The sequence below is a fragment of the Neodiprion lecontei genome, chromosome 3 (genome assembly GCF_021901455.1).
Source record: "Neodiprion lecontei isolate iyNeoLeco1 chromosome 3, iyNeoLeco1.1, whole genome shotgun sequence".
NCBI classification, from domain to species: Eukaryota; Metazoa; Arthropoda; class Insecta; order Hymenoptera; family Diprionidae; genus Neodiprion; species Neodiprion lecontei.
This window is the reverse complement of record NC_060262.1, coordinates 28524434-28537383: the sequence shown is the minus strand read 5'-3', so window position 1 is coordinate 28537383 and position 12950 is coordinate 28524434. Positions and strand designations below refer to the sequence as shown.

The window sequence follows — 12950 nt, the reverse complement described above, 5'->3', positions numbered from 1 at the left end:
AACTGGCACATGTAGATCCGCGCCTGGCGTCTGCGGGGTTTGTGGCACGACTGCGCCATCTGACGAGACTAGGGTGTGCGGTACACGATACGGTGGTTGAAAAAAAGGCTAAAGAATTTAGATACGGTATGCATTAAAAATGAAGATAAAGTCCTTTGGAAATGAAAAGCTTTTCATCCCGTTGGATGAAAGTTGAAAGGAAATTTTACACCCTTGAAAGTTTTGTCCAACTTCTATACGGTTCCACGATGTTTGAAGCTCTTCCTCAAAAAAATTACATGGTTGAGATCTCTGTTGGGTTTAAGCTCAATGACTTGAACGACTGTACTTGAGAAACTTTTTGTTGCGGCATGGTGTGTTTTGACACCTGTCAACAGTGACACTGACCCAAAGGAATTATTTTATTCTACGAAATATGGATACTGACAATCCAATAATATATGGCCTCGAGTTTCAAGTAAGAAGGTTAATCCACCAACGTTTATCTTATTACTTTCATTCGACATATTTCAACTTTACCAGTAAGACGATGTCTAACCTAACCTAACCCGACGTTCAGAGTTTGAAAGCCAGGAAATCACGAATGAATTGTTGCAAGTTTCATTGCACAGTTAAAGGATTTTCACTCGACGATTATGTTTTGAGAGCGTATTCTTAAGTAATACATTTCATATTTATTTCAGGCTAGAGCATTATCACCTCAAACAGCAGAAGCTGATATCGTGAGATTTCTGGTCGGAACGCAATCGTTGAAGTTTCACGACAATCAAGTACATTTGGTTGAACTTGACGAGGAAACAGGTAGTTTGAAAACGCAAGTCTTTCAGCACTCGATTGGAGAAATATGGAACTTACAGGCCTCTCCTGCCGATCCATCAAATTTTATTACTTGCTATAATACTCTGAATGGTGAGTGATCATTGGGCAATTTATTCGCTTCACTAACTTTTGAAAAGAAACACCTGAATAATTCTGATAAACACCTAATTCGTCAGATGAAGGAATTTGTCAGATGAAAGGAGCTATATGGAAATTGCCTCTTACCGAAACTGACGCACACGAAATCCAAAAACTTGAAAATGCAGCAGAAATTGATACAACCACTTATGGCAGTGATCTTAGAATTATTACTTATCATCCGACGGATGGTACTAAAGTTGTTTCCGTCGTAGACAATAACTTTGTACTCTGGGACCTAGCAGCTAGTGCTCCCAAGGTATTTCCCTTTGCTATTTACAGGGCAATTTGCGATTCAATTGATAATTCAGTCTGTAACAGATATTAATAAATTTATGAATTTCATATTATTTTCTCAAAATTTTAGGCAGTTACGCAAGGGACCTTGGCTAGTAAAGGTCAACCAAAGTTTACTACTGGTAAATGGAATCCACATAATACTTGCAATCAATTTGTAACATTAAATGACAACCACGTGCGTGGTTGGGATTTTAGAAATCCAACTGATCAGGTGTGGGCAATCCAGTCAGCTCACTCTCAAATTATAAGGTGAAGATTAATCAACTCATCTAAATATTTTCACTAAATTTTGCAAATTCAGCAACAATGTATTGAACCTACGACATTGCAGAGACCTGGATTTTAACACCAACCGTCAATACATCTTGTCAACCTGTGGTGATGATGGCTATATGAAATTTTGGGATATCCGACAGCCATCTGAGCCTGTAATGTCGCGAATGGAGCATTCTCATTGGGTTTGGAGTATCAGAATAAACCGTTTCCACGACCAACTAGTTCTAACATCTAGTAGTGATTCTCGAGTAATATTATGCAGTATATCATCTATTTCTTCAGAACCGTTTGGTCACCTAATTTCAAGCGAAGACGAACCTGCGCAAACCGATGATGGCTCCAACAAAAACAAGTAGGCGTATTCAATTTTATTTTTTTGTCACCTTATGACGCATGATGAGATAAATATCAATCCATGTTCGTTATTATTGGGATTCGTGAATAATTTTCAATAGAGCTTGCTCAATTATGTGCCCAGTACTTACACTCAAGGGTCAAAGTCAAGTTTTGATCAAGCATCGATTAGAGATCTATTACCGACTCTGAAGATCAATTCTATTTTATATAACCAACAATTTCAGAATGGAAGATAGCGTTGTAGGAAGGTACGAGGAGCATGAAGACAGTGTTTATGGAGTTGAATGGTCATCTGCTGACCCGTGGACTTTCGCGTCACTGAGTTACGATGGCAGACTGGTAATTAACAAAGTGCCACGAAAATATAAGTACCAAATACTATTGTAAATATTAAAAGTAATAAAGAATTAAATTTTATATAAATTTAGAAAAAACCTAGTTTTCATTTTGCGTAAGAGTAAAGAATTGCTCAACTGGTACAAGTGACGACCAATATTATTGATATACCAATCAACCTGCAGTTGATACAGAGTATTATGTAATTATTCGACATACATACTTTGTTACAACTCGCAAGAGATAATTGAAACCATGAGTAAAAATGTGAAATAATTTTTGTCATAGACAAAAGGTAGGATTTATATTCCTCTCTCTGAATTATGTACAATAGTTTGAAGTATTTCTTCCAGTGTACAAAAAAAAGTTAGCCACAAATACACATAATTATACGTAAGCAGTTTGTATCGAAGCAAATGAGAATTTGCTAATCTGTTACAATTGCTCAATCCAAATATTTAAGACTGTTATTTTCACTGACACGGTTTACGTTTGTTAGCAATATGGTAAACATAAAAAGAAAATAAATTTTGCTGGGGAGTTTTGACTGAAACGTTTAATTACAATCGCTCTGATATTCGGCCAGCGACATTCCTCAATTGACCATAAACTTTTGATGGTGGACTTCCCAAGATTAAATTGCAAATTGCTCTTCGTGCAAGTTGTATATTTTGGAAAGATCCAAGAATATGAATTTTAGTATCAGCCAAAACTATTCTTGTTTTTGTCACATTTTCAATGGTAAATTTTGTTCTACCCCCTTTGCCAGCTAACCTACCTATCGCTCTGGACAAATGGTCACCCTTCAGTGGTTTCACATCTTGAACCTCGAATGTTTCGACAAATAAATCATCCAACCGCAATAAGGCCAATGCATCTTCGACTTCAAAACCATTGATGAATGCCCGCACAAAATCAGCAGCTTTTTGAAGATTTGATATATCAGGTGTGTCAGGGCATGTACGAATTTCTACATTTCTAGATTTCAAATTAAAGCGAATTTGAAGTTGTAGATGCTCAACAACAGGGGTGAAGATCTTCATCCAATTCTCTTTAAGCGGTGTATATCTATGCGCAGGCACTGGAACCTGAAGAAATCACGTGAATTATTTTAACATGTTGTTGAAATGTTGACATTACAGTGAAACTTCCTAATAGCAAACACCTTTGAGACCAGAAATCTTGTCCGCTATAGAGAAGTGTCCGTTACTAAAAGGTATATTTTTCATTATGCTTTTCTACCGGAGACTTCTAACTTGTCCGTTATAAAGAGGTGTCCGCTGTTAAGAGAAGTTTCACTATATCGCGAAATGATCATTGGAATACTCACCTTCCGTTGCTCACCACCTTGGACATTTTTGGCTCGTTTGACAGAAGATTTAGTTTTCGACTTCCCTTCGATACCATTCACCGCATCGACCTGAAAATCAGCATGAATAAATTTTCCAATATTCGATAGAACAATAGCAGGTTATGATTAAAAGTGACGAAGAATACTGAGAACCTAAGAATTTGTAGTAACATAACCTCTTACTTCCATGTGAGTTTCACTATTCTGGCGTCTTTTTCCCGACGTCTTCGCCTTGGATTGTAATTCTTCGTTGGTTTGCATCTCGACATTGTTTTCAGTCATGTTTTACCAAACTTAATATATGTTTTAATTTTTATCTTACTTCAACTTGAAAACAAATGTCTGTAAAAAGTCAAAATAGCGTGGATATTTTATTGCAGAGAGCCAAAGATCTCGTTGGATCTTTTATAATTCTCAACCATAGACGTACACGTTGAGAAACGAAGGATAACTCGACTCAGCATTCTGTGACTATCAATCATAGACGATACAAAATAACCATGATTCGTACATACATACATATTCGAAATCTGACACATCACTTGCTCTTACTTACCGACATGACATCAAATTCATATTTTACGTTGATTTAATTTCAGGTACTAGCATATCTTCAGCATTATTCGTGCAATATTGATGGCAATTTTATTACTGACAACTCGTTAGAAAATAGCCGAATATACAGTAAGCTCTAAATGTGCGCCTGCAGGCCTCAGTAGTAATGCATGGGAATTTACAGAAACCTTACAGAGAAAATATAAAAATAGTTCGGTCCTGTAGAATTCCACGCCGAGATGGGGATTGTGGAGATGTAACAATATTTTATACAATTATTGAGCAGTGTCATTAGCGGCCGTCACTGCACCATGTCGACTAGCCAATAATTGCAGGCTAATTGTTGCACCCCCGAACTCTTCAGCACTCTACATATTTGTAGTTGCTTGTACCTAATGCCCTTATACTCAAGTTCAAGGCAAGCAATAGAGTTTTCATATATGTGCAATTTTAGTAAAAATGAACGAGATTGTGACTTCACTGTAAGCCTATTAGCTTCAACGTTGTTCTGCAGGATAAAGTTGATGTTCCTATGAATCCCAAGCCTCAAATATAAATAAAGTTCTGCACATATCAAACAATTTACTTGCCAGAAATTGGCGAGGCACGTGATAAAAATCAAGAAATTTAAATTACCTTTATCCCGCTGGTATACTGTTAGCTATGATGTCGTCATTCTGCCTTAGCCAGTCAAGAGAAAAAAAGTCACAACGATGTCGAAAAAGTAATTGAAAATAGTTTCAAATTGTATGTATGTAATCTGTACAGGATTGATCGACAAAGGGGTTTTTAATAATTATTAATAATCGTCTCTTCATATAATACATACGTTTATCACTGCGTTGAAACAATATGGAATTTTCCGTTGTACATGAAGTATTAAAATGTTTGGTCATAATGGTAGGCACATCTGAGACGACTACGCTTAAAATTTTTCACTCAACTAAACTCATTAATGTATATCTACCTTGAAAATTCTGTGAATAATATTTTTCGAACAGTCATCAATTTATCAATCATACATGATTGTTGATATATTTCCCCCGATCGCAATATTAGATTTCGACGACGGACGTATGTTATCTTTCATATTCACGAATAATCAAGTAACTCGGAAGTAATCTGTCGAAGGCCGCTTCGCATCAGATTGATTTGGATACCAATCCAAAATAAAAAAACCAAACCGAAAGACCTTTCGTTTCGATGCAGTCATCATATACGGATGAGTATTATTGGATTTATTTAATTCTCGACTTCATCTTTCGAACCTGCAATCAGAAAGTAGCTTGACCCTTCTACTCCAGGTGCCAAAGTTACAGACTAAAAGGTATAAAGTGCCTATTTGCAAAGCGATCGATGGGTAGAATTTCCGCCGATCTTACAATTAGTTTTTGGCGTACCATATTCTACTTTAATCTTAGGTATAAACTGACAGCGCAAGTCCGTAGTCTCGACCGGCAGCTGCTCATTTGAATTTACTTCGCATCGAGACGGAATGGGAATTGCCTCTACACGCTAGAACAACGTATAAGTCGTCGACTAGTTAGTTGAAGCGACCGTTATGATCCAATAAAAATGACAAATGATTCAAGAAATCTTTTATGCATCTGTAGTATTATCAAGATACACCTGTTCGAGAATCCGTAGGATAGATTTTATCGTACGAAAGAGTTACGATTGTGAGCTTGCGAGCCTCTACTCGCCTGACCCAGGTATGGCAATATATATTGTGTATTTATACATTTGATGATGTTCGAAAAATGAACAGTGTTACGATGTTCAGAACAATTATGTAAAGCAGATATTATAAACAGCTTTGCAATTACACAAGTTTAGCAATGTTTTTGCTAAAATAGCTACACAATTGGAAGATCTGAATTCAAGCAATACACAGCTATGTCCGGAGGTGATACAAATTGTAACGAGCAAATGCGGTAACCGTGGAGTGCCACTAAAGTCTGGGTCAGTTAACGAAAGATGGGACGCGAATATAAGGGCGAAGAATGAGAGAAGCGGCACAAGAGTCGAGTTTAGAGACAGTGTCAGCGTGAAAGTGGAAGAGGGAAGCTCCCTGGAAGTGGAAGTGAGTGGAAGACGAAGAGAAAAAGAGAAGGTTGTCGGGGGGGGGGGGGGGGGGGAGGGCGGCGAAAAACCATGCCATCACTAATTCCGCAAACCGTTGGGTAGCGTGGCTGTAGCAGTGCATCCCCAAAGGTCTAAGATGAAAATTCTGTTCTAACATAACCGAAACAAATTAAAGCGAGCCGAACTTGTCGAGTGCATTCCCAAGTACACGAAATTCCGTTAAAAGAGATCTTCGGTTTCCAGCATTCCTACTACCTGAAATTGTCATTAAGCGAACGCGGTCCGGCGTAGCAGAGACCCGTGAATAGTATATTGCCTGGAGGAAGATGACGCTCGACTAGAACTAGAGAGCAAGTTTATCTGTTGGAATAAAGCCATTACCTGGATAGTACACGGTCATCCTACGGGTCCTGGGAAGGAAGGATGGTGGGCGGGTTGGCCGGAGCGAGGGGGGTCCGCGACCGAGAATGGGCGGCTGGTCGTCGTTGCAGGGTGGCTGCCGATGCCGCTGCTGGCTGCTGGCTGCTGCCGGTCCTGCAAGGGACGGGTTGGATGTGGGTACTTGGATGTGGATCCATCCGGGCGCTGGATGTGTGCGCGTCCGTTCGTCGGCGTTGTCGGCGGTTCTTGGGGGGCTCAGAGGGGCCATGGGAGCAGGGAGCACGGCGCGGGCCGCATTCTCTACCTGTGTGGTAAAACGCTCACTCAGGACCCCAAGGGGGATTCTAAAACAAAGACTACTCAACTACGACCACGTTGTTCTAACATCACCCTCATTACGAAACAATTTCCACATCCCTTTTCGATACTTAAAAAACACCGCCAGCTTACCCACCCGTCCCCGTTACCCGGTACCCGGGACCAGGTCCATTCGCTACCTTCGCCACTATCGGCCGCCGGGCCCATTAACCAATTGTCATGTGGTTATTAGTAGGTATGGTTTCAATAATAGCGTGGGACTGCGAGCCGGGGACACCGCGTGAGAGTCAGCGCTGTTCCTTCCTTCCTTCGTTCGTTGGATCGTTTTTTACCCTCTTATATTCTATATACCTATACAGATCCAAACCTAATCACGTTTTACCTGCCGCGTCAGCCCGATGGATGAATACCGCATACGTTGAACCGTGCGGGTGCAGTTATATTCCCAGAATCTTGCTGCCTCTGACAAGGATCGAATTATTGGCGCGCGAATACCGAATTACAGCGTATACCTAGGCATCCTACATGTATCTCGAGCCCAACGATCCGCCCGGAATATTACTACCCTAGGACGCGCCAATTACCCGGGCTTCGTTTCTCGACTACACATATTATGCCCCTTCTGCATAGCCCTGGGCCAATACGACGCGAACCACGCAACGGTGGCACACGAAATAAAAGAGTTATGCCTGCGGAATTATACGCTTCTGTCGTATATATTTCGCGACGCGGTAGTTCTTTGCTCACCGGGAGACCCGGGACGCGCACCTTTACGAGTGCAAATTGCATTCTTTGACAGACACTTTATTCCAGGGGCTGGACAAATTGTTCAAGCCGTTAGAAAACAGCGAATCCCTTACAGTACGCGTTTCTCCCGAGCGATCAATTTTCCCATATTATTCCACCTTGCGAGTGTTAAATTTTGGCACCGTGCGTCTTCTCTGGAGAAACAGTATACATTTATTGTCCCGGTAAATAAATTCAAACAGAGTCTTAAAATAAGAACAACAAAACTTCTTTCCGGCACCTTGGCATTGCGAATATCGCTGGTATTAAGGTAGTACGGTAAAATTTATTTGCTCAGTGAACGTCATTGGTAAGCTATCAAAGAATTTCGTTGTATAATAATACTTGCGAAATTCTTTCTTTGATCTAGCAAAAAAATTCTCGTCATACTTTACACTAACACTGTTCTGCTACGCTAAGAATTTCGTTCTCTCTCTTTCTTTTACTATTTTTATTCACACCTTTAAGATATTCATGTGTTTGAACTTCGACGCGATTATTTGTTAATTAGAAACAAACTCTGTATAATGGCTGCCTAAATCGTAATAGAAGAAGCTTCTTGAACGTTGAACAAACAGTCGGACGATGATGTTAAGTTGGCAGATTTCTCCTTCGTAGAAATTGAACATTTTTTTCTCTACTCGATGAGTGCTTCGTCAAACACGTTAAGTATGTCTCATCGACGGTGACTAGCTATATGAATACACCCATAGGCAATTATAGGTCTCTCCAAGATTGCAGGTATGTAGCGTTGTACATGCGTACGTATAAATTTATAAATCACCAACAAAGTATGACAGGAACGTTCCAACTTAATTGAGGTTCCCACGCGAATTTAAGGATCACGGATCTTCTTTTCTTGCCACTTCGGCAACATCCATTGACAGTGAATATGGACTTACATGATTACGCTCGCGTGCTGACGTGTAAATCACCGGCGTTCGACCGAGCTGCGAGAGTTCAAATCGGAAATCTTGATCCTCTCCATAGCAATGTAACGTGACTAGATGTACGCTCGCACACGGAACACGCATCTTTGGTGAATGCGTACAGATAAGATGGAAAAAAACGTGCGTGTGTACGCATCGAGTGATACTGAAACATCTTCGGAGACTAACTATTTGGGTTACCAGAAAGCTTTGGGGCAATGAACATAGTTGATATTTCCAGCTCGCATCGGAACACCATAAATCGACGTCCTTAACTAACTTATAACAAGATCCTTCTTTAAGCCAGACAACAACAGCTGAGCGGTCAACGGACGTCTATTATCATAAAAATCATTGACGTCACGTTGACAGCTAACATAGTTTCTCTTCCTTTTCTTTCCCTTCTTTTTCTAACCTAACCGAAACGGCTGCTAAATAATATGTCTACATATATACGTATACGTATTATATACTCTCAACATAACGAATTCCAACGCAGGTTTGATTTCACACCACCACTCAAATATTTCAGAACGCGTTCAAACTATGTCAATTTTGTTTTTAAGACACACTTTAGATACAGTATCGTAGTGATTCATACGGTAAGTACGGTAGTTTACGTTATATTGAATGTTTTAAATTCAAAACCAATCATTTATACGTCAGAGCCGATATTAAAGTTGTCTGACAGTATGTATTTTGCAGGTCATTACCTCGCTTTGCTGAATGCGGTGGAATTCCAAGAGGAAAGAAATAATGTTGCTTATTAATTTCGAATGAATCTGACCTCCTTAAATTAATCGAAATCTGACTCATTGACGAATACAAGAAGCTCGTGAAGGTGGAAGCTAAATCGCGTCTATAGACTTGTAACAGAAGCTAGAAATATTTTTTTGAATCATATTGGTTCCGTTATGCTTGTAAGAGGAATGGACAACCCACCGACGGTTGATTTTTTTTCTTATAACTTTCGAAACCAATATATATTTTTTCCCGCAGAAAAATTTCGAAGTTGCGGCGATAGTGCTGCTAAACTTTGACAAACCTTGGTAACAAGCTATACAATTTGAGTCTGTTCAAATATGTGTCCCTCTTCTGAAATCAAAAGTTGAAAGCTTTAGAATTTGTTTGCACAGTAGCTTGACCCCAATTCTAGATACGATATTCTTAAACCATTTTCAACGAATGGTTCCAAAAGCTGAGATTCTTTTGCAGGTATCATGAATTTTGAGTGTGGATTTTCACGGGTCGTAACTAAAGATTAAATTTTATTATTCACTACGAGTGTACAGGGAGAACGAAGTGAATAAGGCCGCGGAATGTAACGAACGAATGATCTGCAAACGTAACGAATTCGTTGCTTTGCATTCTTCGGAGAGCCGTTAGCTTTTACGATCTCAAAGCCAGCCTGTTCCTGAAAAATATAATCAATTGGTACCAGTTCTTAGGCGTGTACACGACGTTCTGCAAACTCCTGTAGAATAAAATGTTCGACATTATCCCATGATATTTATACTTTAGCTGCAGAAATACGAAGAAGTCTTGATAGCAGCATGTTCAATATTATAAATTCCATCGTATTCACATACGTACACCGGTTACTAATTAATCAATTCAATTTTCGGCTGGATTGGTAAGTAGGTGAACGTTCACAATCTCTTGTGCAGCGGGGTTACCAATTCCGAAGATAATGATGCGCTGCGCAGTATCCCACACTCTGCAGGGGCGTTAGGTTCCATTTGTAAGCCAACTGCTAAAAAGAAATAATAAATGGTTCCAACGCCGGTTACCGCGATTAAACAAACTAGCTCGAAAGGTTTTAAGTTGGAACGTGTTTGTACCTAAAATAACGAAAGAATTTACGTCGAAAGCCGGCAGTTTATCTCAGAGTTTTATCGCGAAGACAGACGCGAGAGATCCTTCCATAGCTCAGAGACTGACAACAGAAAGTCAGTTGTAACCGGAATCCGTATACATACATTGTATTAAATAGCAGAGTATCAATTACCATCCTGTTTTTAATCCACCGTACACATCTGAACTCCGTCGTTTAGCTGCAGCGTATGCGTTAGATTCGCAAATTGCGCAGATCGTGTGTTTCAAGTGTACCAGCAACGCTCTTTTAATTTTTTTTTTTTTTACTTGTACTGAAAGAAAAATGCATACGAACGTCTAAGTTTAAAATAAAGTCATCTAATTTATGATGAATATGTATAAACTGTTTTTGACATCGAAAATTGGTTTCTCTCCTCTTCCCGTACCTTATTTTACGCACATAAAAACGTCTGTGCTTTCGAGATGACCACTCGTCCTAAATTATTATATATATATATGTATATAATGCAGGTTTTTTCTAGGATTTGTGTTAACAAAAAATTGTTTCCGAATCGGCTGTCAAGAATGGTTAAAATGCATAAAACATCGAAGAACGTTTATCTTACCATTAGCAGTCACCTTATTCTTGTAGGTTCAAATCCGACAAGCCGGATTTAACCGTGGTATTAAGGTAAGGTCAGGTATGAGCGTATTTAGCAGCGGCTCTGCGAAAGCTCCTTTAGCTGCTCAGCACACGGCAGTCAAGTTACCAGATAAATTCTGGTTGAACAAATTCTACAAAACTTACTTTAAACTATATTTCTCGTGAGCGTTTCCTGTAACTACAGAAAAGAGATAGCTCTGCTTTATTATAATCGAATCTCAGCCTTATACACCCGTTTGCTATCAAGCTTAAAGTAACAGTTAGTACACTGCATTTTCTGATTCTTTATACCGAGAGACTTGAAAGTTTCCAGACCAAGAGGTAATTCTCAAAGGATTGCCGTATTTCAGATGAATTTTATACCGTCCCAGGTTTATCACAGCAATTAAAAGCATAAGGATCTGCGAGACTTAACGATTCTCGTAGTTATAAACGCAATCAAAGTAAGAAGTATATGTCACATGATATAAACCGTACGGCTTATTGGAACCTTTGTTATATAACAGAAAGATACTGGGATCAACGCGATAGTCGAAGACACATTTATCCAAGGTGTGCTATAATCTTGAAAGAATTTCACCTAATAAACTTTACGACCCCTCCGCGTTAAGCGAAATAAAATTCGTTAATTATCACGGAGAATGAAACGGAAAGTAACTTGAAGAATCAGTTTCAACTCTAGAGAGGGTTACACTAAACTTCGGAATCCATCTCGAGTTATTACGTTTAATTATAATTTTTTGGCGTTTAACGTTACGGCGGAATTTCTCGACGACTGTGCGGTCGTCAAGGGTAGCAATTACCTTGCGGACAATGGAAATGTGCAAAAGAGAAGTAGGCTGACTTCGAGATGATCACTGCTCCGCCCGCTGCACAGGAAGGACGGTCCTGACTGTCGGCAATTTTTCAAACCGCAAAGGATTTAATATCCGATGCGGTCTCGCCGCAGGTTCACAAAGACCACACGTGTTATTCATTCCCAAGCACATCCACGTCGCGGAGGATATAGTGGAGGAACGGTGGCCATCTACCTGGTAAAATATTTGAGTGACTAATCGAAACTGGTTAGATATGTTTAAGTAACCTCGGACCTGCAGCAGTTTTAACTATTAAAGGGTCACGTCACATCCCTGATGCGCGCGCTAAATCAACACCTTCTATATAAACTCTTGTGAGAGTGGTATACGAGCTACCGAGGTCTAAACGGTAAAGACAGCTCGTTCGAGAGTTCGTAAGTGTCGAAGAAAACGAGAACAAAAGAGTTTAGATGGTAGGTGAGATGTTTGAACGGCCAAATACAGTTATATATGTGTCAAGAAGGTACAACAGACTGCACACACAACATTGGGCAGCCTTTAAAACCCATTTCTCACAGCGGCCCCCTCATACGTGTTCCCTCCAATTCTCAACTTTCGATTCTTACCGACAGCTTCAATCTTTATGGAGTCTAATAATATACTCGACCACCCGACGTCCGTAGGTGTATGTATTGACATTTTTTATCAACCATTAGAATACTGAACGCTGTGCTAATATTAGACTGAGAATTGCGAATCAAGTAGCAGCCCTTTGCAGCGAGCTAAAGCCGTTCGGTTGCCCCCGTGTACTTGCTCAGTTTCCGGTCGGGTGGACTCAAGTCCAGCTACCGAATAACGCTGTTTAGTATTGGAAGTTAAAAGATTTTAATACACCGCGGTATTGTCAAATATAAGTCCAAATAATAAGTTTGGTTTATTTTCGGTCATAATGGTTATGATGATTTTGAGACAACGTGTTGGAGTGAGAGTACTAGAAAAAACCACCGCCAACGTTTATTTCGCTAAATATCGAAATTATTTAT

The 12950-nt window shown here is 39.7% G+C and overlaps 2 protein-coding genes across 2 annotated transcripts; one reads left to right on the top strand and one right to left on the bottom strand.

Moving 5' to 3' along the window:
- Positions 1-282: 282 nt before the first annotated feature.
- On the top strand, positions 283-2313 carry LOC107216627 (EARP-interacting protein homolog). Its single transcript, XM_015653870.2, has 6 exons — positions 283-457; positions 684-909; positions 996-1216; positions 1325-1506; positions 1589-1885; positions 2115-2313. Exons 1-6 carry the CDS (start codon positions 416-418, stop codon positions 2275-2277), a joined length of 1131 nt encoding a protein of 376 aa, XP_015509356.1. The 5' UTR covers positions 283-415; the 3' UTR covers positions 2278-2313.
- On the bottom strand, positions 1918-3994 carry LOC107216625 (RNA-binding protein pno1). The gene is made up of 3 exons (XM_015653867.2): positions 3761-3994; positions 3557-3646; positions 1918-3314 (listed from the first exon to the last, which is right to left on the bottom strand). Exons 1-3 carry the CDS (start codon positions 3857-3859, stop codon positions 2787-2789), a joined length of 717 nt encoding a protein of 238 aa, XP_015509353.1. The 5' UTR covers positions 3860-3994; the 3' UTR covers positions 1918-2786.
- Between the last annotated feature and the right edge of the window lie 8956 nt (positions 3995-12950).